The 20,145-nt window shown below is 45.5% G+C and overlaps 1 protein-coding gene across 1 annotated transcript in view; it reads left to right on the forward strand.

Annotated features, from left to right (window-relative positions):
• The window catches only part of PIP4P2 (phosphatidylinositol-4,5-bisphosphate 4-phosphatase 2), a 91,914-nt gene that overhangs the window by 43,873 nt on the left and 27,896 nt on the right, over nt 1–20,145 (forward strand). Inside the window, exons 2-4 of the mRNA XM_073550513.1 lie at nt 11,100–11,248; nt 17,504–17,610; nt 17,755–17,878. Of these exons, the coding sequence (XP_073406614.1) occupies nt 11,100–11,248; nt 17,504–17,610; nt 17,755–17,878 (380 nt within the window). The remainder of the gene's footprint in view (nt 1–11,099; nt 11,249–17,503; nt 17,611–17,754; nt 17,879–20,145) is intronic.

The following is a 20,145-nucleotide window of genomic DNA, read 5'->3' on the forward strand; positions in this document are numbered from 1 at the left end:
ATGTGACCTCATTTTGGAAACTAGACCCCCCAAGGAACTTATCTAGATGTGTGGTGAGCACCTTGAACCCCCAAGTGCTTCACAGAAGTTTATAACGCAGAGCCGTGAAAATAAAAAATCATTTTTTTTCCTAAAAAAAAAAAAAGATTTTTAGCCCGCAATTTTTTTTCACAACAGTAACAGGATGAATTGGACCCCAAAAGTTGTTGTACAATTTGTCCTGAGTACGCTGATACCCCATATGTGGGGGGGAACCACTGTTTGGGCACACGTCAGGGCTCGGAAGGGAAGTAGTGACATTTTGAAATGCTGACTTTGATGGCATGGTCTGCGGGCGTCATGTTACATTTGCAGAGCCCTTGATGTACCTAAACTGTTGAAACCCCCCACAAGTGACCCCATTTTGGAAACTATACCCCATAAGGAAGTTGCCTAGATGTGTAGTGAGCACACTGAACTCGCAAGTGCTTCACAGAAGATTATAACGCAGAGCCATGAAAATAAAAAAAAATTTTTTCCTCAAAAAAATGATTTTTTAGCTCGCAATTTTTTATTTTCACAAGGGTAACAGGAGAAATTGGACCCCAAAAGTTGTTGTCCAGTTTGTCCTGAGTATGCTGGTACCCCATATGTGGGGGGGAACCATTGTTTGGGCACACGTCAGGGCTCGGAATGGAAGTAGTGACGTTTTGAAATGCAGACTTTGATGGAATAGTCTGCGGTCGTAATTACGTTTGCAGAGCCCCTGATGTGCCTAAACAGTGGAAACCCCCCACAAGTGACCCCATTTTGGAAACTAGACCTTCCAAGGAACGTATGTAAGATGTGTTGTGAGCACTTTGAACCCCCAAGTGCTTCACAGAAGTTTATAATGCAGAGACGTGAAAATGAAAAAATAATTTTTTTCCACAAAAGTAATTTTTTAGCCCCCAATTTTTTATTTTCCCAAGGGTAACACGGGAAATTAGTCCCCAAAGGTTGTTGTGCAATTTTTCCTGAGTACGCTGATACCCCATATGTTGGGGTAAACCACTGTTTGGGCACATGTCAGGGCTTGGAAGGGAGGGTGCACCGTTTGACTTTTTGAACGCAAAATTGGCTGGAATCAATGGTTGCACCATGTCGCGTTTGGAGACCCCCTAATGTGCCTAAACAGTGGAAACCCCTAAATTCTAACTCCAACCCTAACCCCAACACACCCCTAACCACAGCCCTAACCCTAACACATCCCTAACCACAAGCCTAACCCTAATTCCAACGCTAACCCTAATTCCAACCCTAATTCCAACCCTAACCCTAATTCCAACCCTAACCCTAATTCCAACCCTAACCCTCTTTCCAACCCTAACCCTCTTTCCAACCCTAACCCTCTTTCCAACCCTAACCCTCTTTCCAACCCTAACCCTAACCCTAATGGAAAAATAAAAATATTTTCTTTACTTTATTAGTTGTGCCTACCTATGGGGGTGATAATCGGGGGGTTTATTTACTTTTTCTTTCATTTTGATCACTGTGAGAGTGATCAAAATGAAAGAATGGAATCTGCAGCCGGCAGATTCGGGCGGGTGCACTGCGCATGCGCCCGCCATTTTCAAGATGGCGGCGCCCATGAACCGGACCCGCCGGACACCGGGAGCGACAGGGGGACTTAGAAGGTGCCGGGGGAGGTGAGATGGGGTGAGGGGGTTATCGGAAGCTGGCGGGGAGCAGAGGGAATGGGAGGGGGGCAGATGATGACAGCGGCGGCAGATCGCCGCTGTCATTCAGTTGCGGGGGGGGGCGATCGCTGGTGGGGGGGGTGGAATCGGTGTTTCCAGCCATGTCCGATGCTACAGCAGCATTGGCCATGGCTGAATTGTAATATTTCATCAATTTTCATTGATGAAATATTACTATCGCTCTGGCTGTTTCACTTTTAACAGCCAATCAGAGCGATCGTAGCCACGTGGGAGCAAAGCCACGCCCCCTGTGGCGAAGAACAAAGCCCCCTGTATCTGCGGGTCGGGTGACCTTTCAGTGACCCCGGTCACCCGACCCGCAGGGGGGCTTTAAAGTCATGACGCCACATAGGCGTCATGGGTCGTTCTGGCACGACTTTTCATGGCGCCTACGTGGCGTCAAAGGTCGTGAAGGGGTTAACGGAACAGTCAGCTCTCTTGCTCCACCAATCAGCCGTGCGTCTGAGTCTCAGAGCTGCAGGTGCGATTACATCACTAGATGACGCCACCTGCGCTGTACCTTTGTGGCACACACCACCCTTATTCTGCTGGCTGAGGTCTCGCTGCATCCAGGTGGAAGATGAGTATAGAGGTGGCCGCATCTTTTATATATTTATTGAGATTTTATTATATACCAACATACAGGGTTTTCTAAATAATTTTAAAATATAAATCTGATAACTGTGACGTGCCCCCTGACTCGATACTTTGTAGGACCACCTTTCGCTGCAATTACTACAGCCAAATTTTTTTTTCTTTAGCAAAATGGCATCAGCGGCGCTTGCACAGTAGCATCTATTGGAATGCAATACATGCTACTGCGCTTGCATCCCCTACGGAGCCATTTTGATGAAGGTAATTTTTTGTACCCGGCAATATTATAGGCATAATGCTTTAGATGCTGGCGCCAATTTGCTCAATGTAAATTTATTTTTTATAAACACACCATAGTATATGCAGTATGTACAATAGGGGGCGGATCAGTGACCTGTCAAGCCTATGCATATGTTATCACAGCACCACATAAAGACCCCACCCTCAGTCCTGTCCACAGGCCGCCCCGGAGCACGAGACTCTCATTTACAGAAAACTACAAATAAAGCTTATTGATTTCATCAACCAAGGTATAATTGTAATCAGTATACCGGCGCCGACCTGACACTGTAGGTTACGGAATCCTGCTGACAGGTTCCCTTTTAAGGGTATTGGACAACAGGGGGCTGAATACATATGCATGTCACAATTTTCAGATTTATATTTTTAAAATAATTAGAAAACCATGTGTGGAGACACGGGGGTCAGTGGGTGCTCTAGTCCACTAAACGAAACCTCATGGACCAGGGATCATCCCACCGAATGCTCGCTCTCCTTTTACCGTGGGTGTAATATTACTCGGACAACACAGGGTGAGGGTAAAACAGTGGCAATACTTTATTGAGCAACAAAACAGGCAAATAAGATGGTGCAAAATTAGAGTCTCGCCCTTCCTCTTAGTCGCTGGGATAAGAACAGCTGTGACTTCAGGGCTGACTCCCTCCACCTGTATCACGTACAGAGAAGGAGGTATCAACAAGCTTGGGATGCTGACAATCCATTGAGGTACATGGCCTGGTGACTAGAGAGTCACATCCTGGATTTCCCAAATGTATCCTTTGGTTCAGTGATGGTCAGTGGAGCAAATCCTATATTTTTTCAGCCGGGGGCCATAGTCCCCTAAGCTGGCATCCTGCAGAATGTCAAATCTGTGTCCCTCGTGATGGAGCCATGATCTGGCAGCTGTCCTGTAGAGCAGGGTTCCCCAACTCCAGTCCTCAAGGCCCACCAACAGGTCGTTTTCATGATTTCCTTAGTATTGCCCAGGTGATAATTCCATCACCTGGGCAATACAAAGGAAATCCTGAAAACATGACCTGTTCGTGGGCCTTGAGGACTGGAGTTGGGGAACCCTGCTGTAGAGTGATCCTGGTTGTGGTTTTATTAAGAGTCTCTGGTTCTTTGGGTCTCTGGATATCTTGGCTGTTTGGTTGTATCTCAATACAGACACATATATATCCCAGTTGAAGCCATTATCCATAGCTCAAGAGGGGGGCGTGATTATTTTAACTCGCATTGTTTAACTGTTTATAGTTTATCCTTTAATGTTTGCAAGTCGACAAACTGCATGGCCAGGTTCAACGTGTAATCAACATATTAGCAAACATCATTGTTCAGTGACCCTGCATCCCTGTTTTGCAAAGATAAGCGTACAATAAACTGTGCCAATATAAGAGTTAAATAACAACCATTCATCCATTTACAAATATCAATTTACCCTACAAGAAGAGTCAAGATTTCAAATTCTTGACCATCTGAAGAATAAACGCATAAATTCAAAAGTCAACAAATAGTGAAATCCTCCGTTATAGACGTCTGGTTAATTTAGATAAAATGCTGTGTCGTCACACCATGTATAATTTCCTTTTACTCTTCACAAACACTTTGGCTACTTTGACATATCACATAAATCCCCATATAATATGTTTTAAGTTGTGGGTGTAATGTGAAAACATTGTAAAAATGTCACAAGATATGAACACTCTCTCTCAAGGCATTGTACATTCTTCAGCCTTTTAATATTTTCTGACCAAACCCACTATGTCTTCAAGTGTGGTCTGATTATTTTTCAGGGACGCATAGACTTGCATTGCTGATTGTGCTCCAACCCTGGATCAAAATCGGACATGTCTCCTTGATTTTCTATGGACAGTTGTAGACTATCACAGGTGCGAGTGCGATCTGTGAAAACTACAGGTAGCAATCGTACGAGATGTCTGAATGAGCCCTAAGTCAATATCGACCCTTTTTGTCCGTGGTCTATTATGATTACATGTTCTATCCAGGAATAACACTGATTAGAACATGAACCTGAAAAACGGAGATCGAAACGAGGTCTTAGAGGTAGAAAGAATTTTTATTTCCAAACTGTCACATTATTTAGCATCATGATATGGATCTTGTACAGAAGTCACGTCTTAAAAAAGAGCAATCGCACTTAAGTGATGGCTGCTTGGGGCCGTTTTTTTAGGCCTGGGTTGCTGTGGTGCTTCCGTTAACTAGCATTTTGTATCTGTTATTAGAAATGAAAAGGCTTCACCAAAGATAGGAATCTGTCATCAGTTTTTTTTGCTATTTTATCTGACAGCAGCATAATATATGGCACTACAGCCTGATTCCAGAGATGTATCACATACTAGGCTGTGTTGTAGTTTCAATACAACCAGTGTTTATCATCAGGAGATTAGCACTGCCTGACTAGGTCTCACGTGCAGACCAGTCCAGCTAATTTGTGTAATCCCACCCCCACAATTGATTGGCTGCTGTTGACAATGTCGACAGGAAGCTGCCAATCAGTGATGTGGGCGGTGTTATGCACAGCTCAGCATTCATAGCACTGCTTCATCCCCAGCAGAAAAAACAGGGATTCTATTAAAACTACAACAAGCAGCCCAGTAAGTGATACATCGCTGGAATCAGGATCTCAGCCCCTGCATCATGATGCTCTCACGTTACATAGAAAAAACCTGTGACGGATGGATTCCCTTTAAAATATTAAAAGGTTTATTAGTGGCATTCTATTGGTTTCTCTCTGAGGAGGCCTTGGAAATAATGAGCGTCGTGTCATGAAAAGCTTTGATCAATTGGGATTTTTTTTTCTTAAGTTTGAGGTTCTGTTTGAGCAATGGCCCTTTCTCCTCTTTGGTACTGAATGTGTAGATCTGCCCTTTTCTCTTTTTGGATTTATTACAAGCATTGTCATTTACAAGGAATAAAGGCCTCTCTGTACAGTTACATGTATGACTCCAAGCTTCGGCTATAACACTGTCAAGATTTTTGCTGCAACATTACCGCTGTGTGTAAATCTGATCGCAAGTCCTTCTTACGCTTTGCATTGTGCTGTTAATTTAGGCCTTTACAATAGTAATAGAGTAGTGATTGTATCACCAGGTTCTGACCTCTACACTCCGGTTGCTGCCGCATTGTGGCTAAAGTGCAGCACGATACATCCGGAAGCCGCTTTTTGCTGCTGTCATTTACAGATTGCGCTGGCGCAGCGTCGTGGCCACAGTGTTTGAGCGCAACTTCACATGGTCCGTACCCAGTTGACAATATTTAAAGTGGTCTTCCAATGCTAAGGACATGTTCACACCTATCGTAATTGCTGCATTTTTTCCACTTTTTTTTTTTTTGTTTGTGCAGAAAAGCTGCTGTTTGACAATTCAAGCAAATTTGTATGTGATTTCATGGAAACGGATGCCCAGTGTGTTTAAAGATGGTGTAAAACTGTGCTTTTGTTCCTCTGTAGGTTTAGAAGAGGAGCGCACATAAAATCTGTGTCAAATGTACATATAATCCTCATAGAAAATTCAAAACTGAAAAAAAAAAAAGCAGCAAAAATGCAATAATCCAAGCAGAATTCAGTTTCATATTTTAGCGTAGACCCCCGCAGAAAACAATGAAGCCGAAAAATTGCATTATTATAGTGCTTGAAAAGCCACTGTCTTGTAATCCGAACGCTGCTAACTTCTTCTTATTATTCAGTTGATTTCTGCAATTAATGCGGCCAGAACCGCTACACGCACAGACTCCGTTGAGGTGTCGTTTCAAAGCCAGCGTCCACGAGAGGTGTGCAAAGTATTTTTCGTGTCAATCTGATTTGTAGTTTTTGCGCAATTTGCATTTGAAAAAACATTTTGCTCAATGCATTACAACGGGAAAATGTTGCCACAGGGAAATCATGCCCTGAGGCGATTTAAATGGCAGTTAAGCTCATTGATATGCACAGGCAGACCCAGTTACTATGCCAACGCCTACGAACTTCACATGACCCCCTCCAGGACAGAGTTTCTGCCACGTAATATCAGCTCTTAAAGCGAAACCCACAGCACAAATGCAAATCTAGCTTCATCACATGACGCATGCCCCTGAGAGAGAATGTGCGCCAAAGTGGATTTAGAAGCCCAGTGAGCCAAACTGGCTCTTAAAGGGCCGACGCGCCAAAGTGATTCTAAAAGGGCCGGCGCACCGAAATGAGTCTTAAAGGGTCGGCGCGCCAAGTCGAAAGCTGATCGACCCCAGCCTCCAAATCGGAGGCTGATCGACCCCGGCCTCCAAATCGGAGGCTGATCGACCCCGGCCTCCAAATCGGAGGCTGATCGACCCCGGCCTCCAAATCGGAGGCTGATCGACCCCGGCCTCCAAATCGGAGGCTGATCGACCCCGGCCTCCAAATCGGAGGCTGATCGACCCCGGCCTCCAAATCGGAGGCTGAGGGGCCCCATAGGCCAACGTGGCTCCTGACAGGCACAGTTAAAACGGATCCGGAGTTGAAAGTCTTGCAGGGGCAGCGGGCTAGTCTCTCTTAAAGGGGCAGCCCGGGCACCATTTCAAAGCACTATCTGTACTTCCTTCAGAAAATACACATCTAGTTGCATGTGAGACTGTGTACTAGCGGGGTGCAATGTACCGACTGTTAGGATTCAACTCCACTAGCTGGACTGAGGGGTCGTCATGTGACCACTCGTGAGGTTTTAATAGTTGTGGTCATGTGACGACTACCTTTTTTCTCAGCATTCTAGTTTGTCATCTGCTTCTCTTAAAGCATTCACACAGGAGGGATGAGAAGGCAGTCCGCACACCACCGTAAGTGTGCTAGCCACATGTGACTGACAACCTCAAAACCTAACGGTGTGTATATTACTCGCTGTCAGGAGAGGAACAATCAGAGGGAAAGTATAATAGAAACCCGTCACCACTTCTGTATTTATCACCCACTCCTGATCTTGGCTTACTAATACTGAGGTAAAATACTGACCATGTGAACTTGGCCTTCAGCTGATGGGCAGCGTTTTGTTCCCCTCTTCTGTATAAGCCATGGTTGGCGTTGATTGGTAAACCTTCCTTCTAATTTTAGATTCGCCTCTAACATCACAGCCATTTTTCAGATTTATAATTTTTAATGATTACTGAGAATACATGATGATGATCCAGATTTTTCTAAAACTCAACGTGCAAATGGATGCATAATCCTGATACTACATTGTAAAATGATCACTTTAAGCAGTGGAGGACAAACAGAAAACGGCGCCTGTACAAGAACAGCATATGGGCCCTTTCCGGTGCAATAGTTCTTCCATGACAGAAGATACTAGCTGCTTTGGAGATGTTGGAGGGCACCATTACCTCTTGGACCCCTGTGCGACTGCACATGCTGCACCAATGACATGTCCGCCCCTGACTTTAGGAGTCCAGCAAAAGAGTCTGAGCGTTTGTATCCAAGTGTATTCAGACTGTACCCAGCCAGTCTTACAGCGGCAGCTTGTACTGAGCAGTGTGAGATCTCAGCTGCAGCAGCAGGGAGGAGGGTCACTGAGGAGCTGTCAATCAGGATGGGTGGGTGCAATTGAGTTAAACTTATAAAGGATTATACAGCCATTCTGACATGGATTGTCAGGGTAAATACATCATTATCAGGTCTAAGAGATCTGTTTATTTTTGTATTGTGTAATCGGGCGACAGATCCGTATTAATGATCTATTCCTTATACACCAATCCTCTAACGGTATGTGCACATGGTGCGGATTCTGCTGCGTTGTACAGTACCTTTATTTCCTATGGAAATAAAAATAAAAAGCTGTGCACATGCTGCAGATTTTTCTGCGCGGTTTTGCTGCGGTTTACAAACCGCAGCATGTCAATTGTTTGATGCAGAAACGCTGCAGCTTTACACCTTATCCATTATGAGGTGTAAAACCGCTGGACTTTTGTCCTGCGGATTTACCTGTGGTTTTCTCTACAAAATCCGCAGACCCAAAAAACTACGTGTACACATAGCCTAATATACCCAGACTTTGCATATAAACCAGTCCTCTAATATAAGAGGACTGTGCGTTAGGGAGACGGCTCTGTGTTTCCTCTCCCTTCCCGTATACTGCAGTCAGTGCGTTATCCTGCCTCCGAGAGCTGCCGGCTTCATCACCTTCCTCGTGTCACAAAATTCTACAATGATTTTCGCAGACTATCGCCCGAGTCCCTATTGCCTGCCTCCTGCCCCCGCTGACGATAATGACATGTGAATTCTTGTCAGTTTAATAGACGGCCTGAATGTGATTTATATTCAGAGAAGTGGGAAGGACACATTTTTTACTAAAGATACAGTAAAGGGATTTTCCAGTTTTAATGAAAATGAAGATTTATCAGTTGCAGGTTTCTAATAAACCTCTTTTCCTTTTGAGATCTGTTTTATTTCTGTCGGTAAATGGAAATATTCTTCCTTACCTTTTAAAGTCTTTAGAAGAAATGTCCAAACATAATTCTGTTCCGGAGCACCGCTCTTTGTTCTATGATTGGACCAAGTCTTGTATTTTGTTTTTCTAGCATTTGATGGTAAATATAACAGATTATCAGTGGCCATATATAAAGGGCTGTCCGGCCTTGGGGTACAAGTCTGCCTGTCTCTCTGTGACTGCAGATCTGTGCATCCTTGCAGCATGATGTGAGGATTCTCCGGCGCCGTGAGAATCGAAAATGGCGAAACTGATTTCTACAAGTACTGTAGAAAAATATTCAGGATTGAGAGTCCTCAGTGGTTGATACCTTTTAATGGCTAACTGAAAAGATGGTAACACATTGCAAGCTTTCGAGACTACTCAGGTCTCTTCATCAGGCTAGACTAATACAACATCTGAAGAATCACATATATATGCACAACACAGCACAGAAATAACACAATAGATGAGACAAGTGACGTGAAGCAGAATGATCTATTGCATTTTTTCTGTGCTGTATTGTGTATAAATATGTGACTCTTCTGATTTTGTATTAGTCTATGCCTGATGAAGAGACCTGAGTAGTCTGGAAAGCTTGCAATGTGTTACCATCTTTTCAGTTAGCCATTAAAAGGTATCAACCACTGAGGACTCTCAATTCTGAATATTTTTCTATCTACTGGCTAACACGGTACAAAGATATATATCTTTCCTGTACAAGTACTGTAAGAATTTACTCAGCAGTATAGCACCTTTACATACACGCAATTAGTTTGGGATATAAAATGCTGGTTGTAGGTTCTGTTTAAAGGGACTCTGTCAGCACAAAATGACGGTTCAAACCAAGTACAGGCACCAAGTGCAACATGATGGGGCCGAACATACTATTCGTTCCCACCTGCATGTTTTCCCTCAATCTCCTCCGTACTCTTCTTTGACAGTTCTGACTTGATAGTCAGAGAAGGGTGGAGATAGATGGAAAACAAGCAGGTGGGAAGATGCACCGTATTTTTCGGACTATAAGATGCACCCCAAACTTTGGGTTGGAATACAGCAAAAAAAGATTTTTATAACATGGGGGTCCGTCTTATCGTCCAAATTTAAGGTATCTTACCTGAGGGCCGACAGTGGTAGAGCGGGGTCACAGGAGGCATGGTCCCTTCCTCTAGAAGCCAGCGGTGGCAGAAGTGGGGCAATGTTGCAGTCCCGGGGTATCCCAGCAGTGCGAAGTTGCGGGTCCAGTGTTGACGGTGAGGCAGAGCAGAGTGCGTTGCCTGGAGCAGGGTCTCTTCCTCAGGATGCCGGCGGCAGAAATCTGGCGATGCTGCGGCCCGATGTCCAAGGTGAGCAAAGTTAAGTGCATCATTGCTCATTGGTTTTTCGGCTGCCCTTTTCCTGAAGCCAAGGGCCGCCGAGATCTCAATCTGCGCACACGCGGCCTCCGGCAGCCATTTTCCTGAAGCCCACAGCCTTAGGAAAATGGAGAGCGAGAGGCCCAACCGAGATCTCAATCCGCTCATGCGCGGCCTCCGGCGGCCCACAGCTTCAAGAAGATGGCCGCAGGGAAACCAATGATGAACTCTGCACTGCTCACCGCTGACACCGAGCTTCAGCATCGCCACACTACTGCCGCTGATGGTTCCCTGAGGAAGGGACGCTGCTACATCACTGCCGCAACTCCACAGTAAGCCTGCATTCCGACTATAAGAAGCACCCCCCCAAAGTGCGTTTTATAGTCAGAAAAATATGGTATATACATGTTTGGCCGCTATGATGCACCGAGTGCCTGTACTCGGTTTGAATGATCATTCTGTGCTGACCGAGGCTCTTTTTAAATGTGGTTAATCTGTAGTTTTTTTTACATTTTTGTTGCCTTAAAATTCCTGCGGCTCCAAATTGGCAATTCCAGTGCAAATTTGAACATGCCCTTTAAGTGCTGCCTGCTGCGATTGTTGACATTGCATAGGTAATAGTGATGTGATTCCCACACAAATCACTTGTGGTTGTGGTGGTGGTTGTGCCGCTCATGTTTTCACCAAATGTTGACAGTCCCTTTCCCCACAATGTTTCTGTGCAGCTGAATTACCGCCTCCATATACAGCAATCGTCAGTCCAGATGCCGGTGGTGTTCCCGTAATCAACTGCCGTGTGTGCCAGTCCCTCATTAATTTGGACGGAAAGCTTCATCAGCACGTGGTGAAGTGCACAGTCTGCAATGAGGCTACGGTAAGAGAAATGTTGTGTGATGATATGTCGGGGAGGGAGTTTTTTTTTCCTAGTCTTAGGGCCTGTGCACACATTGCAGATTTTTCCCATTTTTGTTACATTTTCTCTTCTTCTGCACTAATTTGTCAAAAAACCTGAAGGCTGCATTCACACGTTGCGGTTATTTCGCGGTGGTTTTTAATGCGCGACTTTGCCGCGAAAACGTAAAAAAAAGCATCCCATGTATTCCTATGGGATTCTGCAATGCTGTGCTAATGCGGATTTTCCCGCGGCGGAATCGCATCGCGGAAAAATACGCAGCATGCTCATTATTTTGCGGAATCGCTGCAATTCTGCCCACATAGGAATGCATTGTTCTGCTTACTTTTCACATATGGCTGTGCCCACCATGTGAAAAGTAAGCAGAACATTTGCGGATGGTACCCACGGTCCGGAGGAGAGGAGACTGTCCTCCGGGCTCTGCGTACCATATCCCTGTAAAAAAATAGAAATAAAATCGGGTTATATTCTCCATCCGGCGTCCTGCGCCGCCTTACCGATGCTCCAGCCAGCTCCCGTTCCGGCATTACTGGGAACGGGAGCATCGCGATGATCGGGAACGCTGCGCGGGATGCCGAAGGTGAGAAAAACACGATTTTTTTTATTTTTAACATTAGAGCTTTTTACTACTGATACCACATAGGCGGCCTCAATAGTAAAAAGTTGGTCACACTTGTAAAACACTATATTTGACGAGTGTGACCAACCTGTCAATCAGTTCTCCAAGCGATGCTACAGATCGCTTGGAAAACGCTAGCAATTCTGCAAGCTAATTACGCTTGCAAATCGCTAGTTTTTCTGCGGGAAAATCGCAGGAATTTAAAATGCGGTTTTCCTGCGGAATGGAATTCCCGCGGTAACTTCCGCGGGAGTTCCGCAACGTGTGCTCATAGCCAAAGGGTTTCCTGATGCCTGTAAAGTGAATGAGAATCCTGTGGTCTCATGCACACTTGACTTATTTGTGACTTGCAGATTTAGATCTGCAGCACATAGTCTTTCAGCGTTTTTGCTGCAGATTTCATGTAAATGCATATAAAAAATGCAGCAAAAAACGCATCTATTTTACGCAGTATGTTTTATCCTGCTAAGAAATACAGAAATGGTGCATACATTTCTGCACTAAATACTTAACACGTGTACAGAGCCTTATTCACACACTGCACATAAAAACATAGGACTTGCTAATGCCTTTTTTTCACTCTTGTAAAAAAAAATTCATAGCAAAAACTGCATGTCAGAGCATGTGTTGCTTTGCTTTTTTTAAAAGCATGGTTTCTGGTAAGCGGCAGCAGTTCTGCACCACAAAGCAATGTGTGAATCCGGCCCTGGAACTTCTACAAAATAAGCCATTAACCACCTTGGCCTACATTGAGAATCCATGAATATTTCCTCAGTGTGGTCCACCACTTAGGCTGTGTGCACACGATGCAGATTTGCAGCGGATTTTACCGCGCAGAAACGTTGCATATCCGCATTGTGATGTACAGTAGCCTTAAAATCAATGAAAAAACCACTGTGCAGACGCTGCAGATTTTTCCGCGCGGTTTTCCCGCGGTACAAAATCCGCAGCATGTTACTTCTTTTGTGCGGTTTTCCATCTCCCCTGTCACCAAATCCGCAGGGGGAAAACCGTGATGGAAAACCGCACAAAAACCGCAGGAAAAATGCAGGTAATTTGACCTGCGGATTTCTTCCATTCTGCGCGGAAAAATCCGCAGGGCTAAAAAGTCGTCCGTCTCCACTCAGCCTAAGTACAACCGTATGTATGGTGCTGGGTTTTTTTGTAAGCAGTAAAGTAATCCTATAGCTCTTAAAGGGGATGTCCACTTTTAGGAAAGTGAGCTACAAACTGTAAACTAATAACTCGACAGGTTCTTGCTCTCCTTGAGTGCAGCACCAGCTGTCTGCTGCTGCTCCTGTCCCGGGGATGTGGCTGCAGCGGTGACATCATGTCGATGGAACATGTCGCCACTATACCCGATCACTGACGTCAGCCGCTGCTTGTGTTCTGAGCTCAGTGTTGTGCTGTCAGCCTTGGCAGAGCCACTGGGCCCCGTGCACAAGACGCTGACATTTTATGCCTTGTAGCCATTATGGTACCATTCGGGTCGCAATTCGACTCCACTCATTTAATATTGTGCTGTGATGTCGTGTGATCTGTGCTGTGGCCAAAGTTTGTTTTGCCCAAATCTTATATGATCTATAGACTGAAAAAACGTCTGGAGGAAAAAAGCCCAACAAATGTCATAAAACAAATTATTACACTTTTTAAAAGTGCACCAATATTGGTGAATTTACACTCTGAAACATTGAAATGACCACCCCAAGACAAAAGTCATGGAATTCTGGAAATCACCTGACGGATAGACGTGTTATTGATAAGTAAATGATGAAAATATTGAATAAAAATTTTCAAAACCTCTTAATTTACGGTACTCAATATTGAGTATGAGCATCACGTGCAGAATTCCCCGCACTTACTGGATGATATCATTGAGGTTAGTAATGGTTGTCTGAGGGATGTTCTGCTGCGCAGTGGGCCCTAGGCAAAGTTTAAAATGGGACCCCAAATGCTAACATATTGCAGATCACACAGAAGCATTTCCGTTGTATTTACATGCACCGAGTTCAGGCCGTTAAATGAGTGTGATCGACAATGTTGAAGTCTTTCAACACTTGTTTCCCAGCCTCTTTCCACCGTCTGAGAAAGAATGATGGGGACAGAAAAATCACTAATGGATCCCTAATAGATCACCATACAGTATTATGTTATCAGTAGCACATCTACAGTTTACACCCCATAGTCTTCCATATAATATAATTTTCCTCATAGTCCTCCATATAGTATAATACGCTACTCAGTCCTCCATATAGTAGAATACACTCCTCATAGTCCTCCATATAGTATAACACACTCCTCATAGCCCTCCATATATTAAAATACAATCAGTCCTCCATATAGTATAATACACTACTCAGTCCTCCATATATTAAAATACACTAATCAGTCCTCCATATAGTATAATACACTCCTCAGTGCTCCATATAGTATAATACACCACCAGTCATCCATGTAGTACAATTCATTTCCCATAGTATAATGCACCCCATAGTTCTTCATATAGTATAATGTATTCCCCATAGTCCTCGATACAGTATAATGTAACCCCCATAGAATATAATGCAGCCCCCCTCTTATAGTATAATGCAGCCACCCCTTAAAGCATAATGCAGCCATTCCACAGAATATAATGTAACCACATCATAGAATATAATGCAGCCCCCCATAGAATATAATGCAGCCCCTCCATAGAATACAATGGAACCCTCCTCATATAGTATAATGAAGCTCCCATAAAACATAATGCAGCCCTCCCATAGAATACAATGTAGTCCCCTCATATAGTATGATGCAGTCACCCCCCCAAATAGAATATAATGTAGTCCCCATATTATATAACAGCCTCCCCCATAGAATATAATGTATAATGTACCCCCCATGGTATATAACACAGCCACATAGTATAGGGCACAGGCCCACATGGTATAGGGCACAGCCCCACATGGTATATAGCACAGCCCGCATCTCCCCCCCCCCCCAGAGAATGGCCCCACAGTCCAGTACTCCGTTACATTAAAAAAAAACACACTCCTCACCTCTCCTCATGCCCGTGCTGCTCCTGTCTCAGCCGGTATAGTTCATTGTGGCGGCGGGGGGAGTAGGTGCTGGTGGCAGGCGGGCTCCCCTGCCTCACGGGCTCCATAGCGGCTGCGTGATGTATTGCTAGCTGAGGGCCCCTGCTTGCCCCTAACGCCGGCCCTGCTCTTGGGCAGCAAATAGTCAAGATCTGGTGGCAGCTCCCTTCATAATTTGCCAATCAATGACGTCCCAGATGTGGTCGAGGAAGGCAAGTCTGGATATGCTACAGGCCAAGCAGGCTGCTCGCAGATGTCTGAGGAACATGTGGCCTGCTGTAGTTGTGTTGAAAAAATAGCTCCTGGGACACTTTAGAGAAATGGTTGTGTAAGGGGCTGCCAGGGCCATAGTCATGGCCATGCACTCCGGTGTATCTGTGCCCTGGCTCCTCTCAAATTAAAACAGCATTCTCTCACCAGCATACCTGTGTCTTCTCTCACTGTGCCATCAAGGATACCGCTATGGTGCTGAAGACATTTTACAATTGGCTTCACAAGAATTGAGACACAGTCCGGTTCAAATGCAACAAGTGAAACTTTACTTGAACAACTTAACTGACAAGAATGTGCTGCTACAAAATCAACAGCTAATTCCATGCAGTATTGTTCTTTCCCTGCACTCAATTCAACATCCTCCAGTACATTACGGGGTAATAGCGCCTTAGGCGGTACTGCAGCATTCTCCCTGTTCAGACTTCCTGTGCTTGGGGATTCTCTGGTCCGTTTTGCCCTGGTCCTGAGAGCATCGGCCCATGCAATAATCTGCCACATGTTGAATATTCTGCACCCTGTACTTTTCTGGACCGCTTCCTTTCTCCGGCTATGTACTGCTGCAATCCTGCTGCTTGACACCATACTTCTGTCCTATCGACTCTGATGGCTTCTCTAATGTTATGTGACTGCTGTGGTGTCCTGGGCCTAGAGCCCATGTGGACTATTTGTGTGCCCTCGCCCTTCTGACTACCTAAGAGAACGTTCCTAGCTTACCATACAGCAGCACCGTCTATTGCTAACCCTTTCTTATCCTATTCACTAGCTGAAAGCTCTTAATGCTATAATGCCCCATCTAGTGTACGCTATAATGCCACATCTAGAGGCCAATCTAAGAACTGCACTTACCCTATTACTATACATAGCAGCACAAATACACATTTAGCCACATGGTAATACTCTTAGCATTGTAGCAGTACCAGTACACATTTAGTAGTATCGTAATACACATATCAGTGTAGCAGTACCAATATAACATTATACATGGACTTATATATACTAGATGCTATCGCATCGGGAGGGCACAGTGCTCTGCACGCGGGATTTCCGTTACAAATAGAGAGAGATACTCACTAACCTCTCGCGAGGTAGCGACGTCATCAGCGGTCTTTCGCGCAAAGCATTACTGGGACCAGAAGTTGCCGGGCGTGTGGTGAGAGGAGGGAAAGAGTCCGGGGGCCTTCAGAAGGTGATTATATCACTATTTTTTATTTTAATTCTATTTTTTACAGGTTTATGGTACCCAGGGCCTGGAGGAAAGTCTCCTCTCCTCCGGACCTTGGGTACCATCCGCACATTCAGCGCTGCATCGGTCATTTCCCGGCTGCGTTGCCGCTGACCTCCGTGCAGCAGGAGATGACTCGCGGCAACCGTCGGGAGATCAGCGGTTAGTGCCGCAGATCTCCCAACGGTAGCGGTGGCGTGCGTCGTTCGAATGCCGCGCCAATTCACGGCCGGACTGCGGCTATCGCTGACTGGACGCAGCCGGCCGGGCGCGACCAATCAGCGACGCGGGATTTCCGTTACAGACAGAATTAGACAATTATATAGTAGATAGACATACATACACACACACACTTGCGCGCGCGCACACACGCACGATACCGGGACGAGAGAGAAACATTGTCTACCCCCTTACAGTTGCACCACTAAATCTGTTCTGTGATACAAGTGAAATTAGATGTCACACACTAAACCAAAGGTGTCACTGTCTGCACAAACCATCAGAAGGCGTTGCACGACTTTGGACATCCAGGTACAAGTCTTCACTGACCTCACGCCAATGCAAAGGTTGTCGTGGTGCAGAGTAAGACAGCAATGGAGGTCTGTCGTCTTTAGTGCTGAGTCCTGCTCTTGGACACAATAATAGCCAAGTGCAACCTGCATGGCAGAACATTCCTCAGACAGCCATTAAGAGCCTTATTGATGGCACCCAAGTGCGGGATTTGTACATGTGATGCTCCTACTTGGTGCTGAATAAATCGATATGTTGTATGTATTTGTAGATCATTAACATGTCTTACTGATGAGTGAATGTGCTCGGATAAGATGTTATCTGAGCATGCTCGGGTGCTATCCGAGTGACTTCGGAATGCTCGAATAATATGTTCCAGTCCCTGCGACTGCATGTCTCAAGGCTCTCCCACAGCTGCAACACCTGTAGGATTGCCTGTTTGTAGACTGTTGCTTTACATATATAATCACTCTTGTGAACTTTGTTCTCTTGTGCTTTTTTTTTTTTTTTTAAAGCCAATTAAAACCCCTCCCTCAGGGAAGAAATATGTCCGATGTCCTTGTAATTGTCTCCTCATCTGCAAGGATACCTCACGGCGAATAGGATGCCCACGACCAAACTGGTACGTAGAACTTCAGTCATCTGTGGTGTCTGTCTCCAATAAATGGACATGAGCCAGAGCATAAACCCAATGATGGACGGAGGCGAGGAGTGGGCAGACTGGGGACCATCGCCTACTGGGAGTAATGCGGATTTCTCTCTACAGCAGACGTATTATTAATCTGGGTCCGGTGATGCTGATTCCCGAAGAGCAGCCGGCACAGCCCGCTCTACCAGTCCAGCCAGAGGGCACCAGAGTGGTTTGTGGTCACTGTGGAAATACGTTTTTGGTGAGTTGTGGACCCCTAAGTATTATATGAAATGCTAAGATTGCACATATATAATTTTAGTAGTTTTGTTTATTTAAATTAAGAATTTCCATCATAAACATAAAAATGTTAATAAACTAGAACATAACCGTGGTTGTAAGCTTTATATTGCCTAGAGATATTACAAACTTTCATTGCTAGATTTATAGTTTGCTTTTCCTGTTGTCACTCTTGCAAGCTTATTGGTTTTCCAATTATTGTTTGTCTTGCCATTAAAACAGTATTCACATCTCTAAGATCTTATCCCAATACATAGCAGGTGTAATAATAATTTTAGCAAATACCTCCGAATAGAAATGTATTATATTCGCTATGTCTCTTACCCCGTGTGCAGGGCAATGCAGTAGCTTAGGTATCCATGGTTATGACCACTCATGCAAATATAATGACAGTTAGTTGTAAGTGGTCGTAACCATGGATACCTAAGCTACTCCAATGCCCTGCACACGGGGTAAGAGACATATCGAATCTGAAGAACTATACTACATTTGTAATTTGAAGTATTTGCTATTAGGATTATTGTTGTTATATAGATAGCATATTGGAGATGGGAATACCCCTTTTATCTTAAATCAAATGAGAACCAATATGGCAATAATTCCAAAGAGATCAATTAAATATACAAAAATAATAACTTTTTGAAATACATCAAGATATATGAAAGCAGGGGGAATCAAAGCCAAAATTGCACATGTGAGGAAGTAGGGCGCACTCTGAAAAAGGGGGGGATATATAAACATCAGTCGATAAATGGCTATAATAAAGCCCTAATATAGATTGCACATTCCCAGTTAGCCTCATAGTAGTGTTGAACAGATCTCCTATTCATATGTACTTGACAAAGACTACATTGCCGAAACGCGCGTTGGGGAGGGCGCATACTGTGGGATTCCCTGCCATACTGAACAGGTAATACATACAAAATATCAAAATATGTCCTTTGGTACTTTGTGATTTAGTCTTCCAAGTACATATGAACAAGATGTCTGTTCAACACTACCATGAGGCCAATTGGGAATGTGCAATCTGTATTAGGGCTTTATTGTAGCCATTTATTGACTGTTTATATATGCCCCCTTTTTCAGAGTGCGCCCTACTTCCTCACATGTGCAATTTTGGCTTTGATCCCCCTTTGATTTCATATATCTTGATGTATTTAATAAAGTGATTATTTTCCAGGACGTCCACCTGACAGCACCATGGAGGACGTCCTCCTCCTCCTTACAGGGACAGGAAGCACACGAGAGGTTAAAGGTCACATCACCCCCTCTCCCTCAGTGTTTTTCCTGTCCCTGCACGGAGGGACACACGAGAAGCTTACCGGAGGGGCTCAGGGGATCGTACGGCTAGTCCAAGCCTTCCCCTGTCAAGAGGTCCCGGGGCCGAAACTCTCCAGTGGGGAGTCCCTCTGCCCCAAAGGCCAGGAGCAGGACGACGCACCTGGAGGGAGCCGTTCCTCCCTATGGGAGGCTCTCGGCTCCAAAAACTCACCGCCACGGCAGGTGATGGTCGGCTTCCCGCAGGCGGCTGGCTGGGTGGGCACCGACGGATGACTAGCGCAGCCGGCGCTGGGAGGCAGGAATGAGGCCTCCGCAGTCCGTCATAGCAGGCGAAGAGGCCGGAGTGGCAGTCCGCCGCAGATGGATGGGGGTTGGCTCCCCACGGCGGCAGGCCGGAGGAGCACCGATCGGGGAGGCGACGACTCCAGCAGGCCGCCATAGTCGCGCGCAGAGCAGGAAGTGGAGGAGGCGGCCTAGCGCGAGAGGCCGCGTGTCACATCCGGTGACGTCAGACGCCGGCCTTTGAATCCCAGCGCTCGCTACTGAAGCCAGACAGCGCTCGCTACTGAAGCCAGACAGCGCTCGCTACTGAAGCCAGACAGCGCTCGCTACTGAAGCCAGACAGCGCTCGCTACTGAAGCCAGACAGCGCTCGCTACTGAAGCCAGACAGCGCTCGCTTCTGAAACCAGACAGCGCTCGCTTCTGAAGCCAGACAGCGCTCGCTTCTGAAGCCAGACAGCGCTCGCTTCTGAAGCCAGACAGCGCTCGCTTCTGAAGCCAGACAGCGCTCGCTTCTGAAGCCAGACAGCGCTCGCTACTGAAGCCAGACAGCGCTCGCTACTGAAGCCAGACAGCGCTCGCTACTGAAGCCAGACAGCGCTCGCTACTGAAGCCAGACAGCGCTCGCTACTGAAGCCAGACAGCGCTCGCTACTGAAGCCAGACAGC

This window comes from Dendrobates tinctorius, unplaced genomic scaffold, assembly GCF_039654945.1.
Source record: "Dendrobates tinctorius isolate UK_male_01 unplaced genomic scaffold, ASM3965494v1 ptg000165l, whole genome shotgun sequence".
In the NCBI taxonomy this organism is placed as follows: Eukaryota; Metazoa; Chordata; class Amphibia; order Anura; family Dendrobatidae; genus Dendrobates; species Dendrobates tinctorius.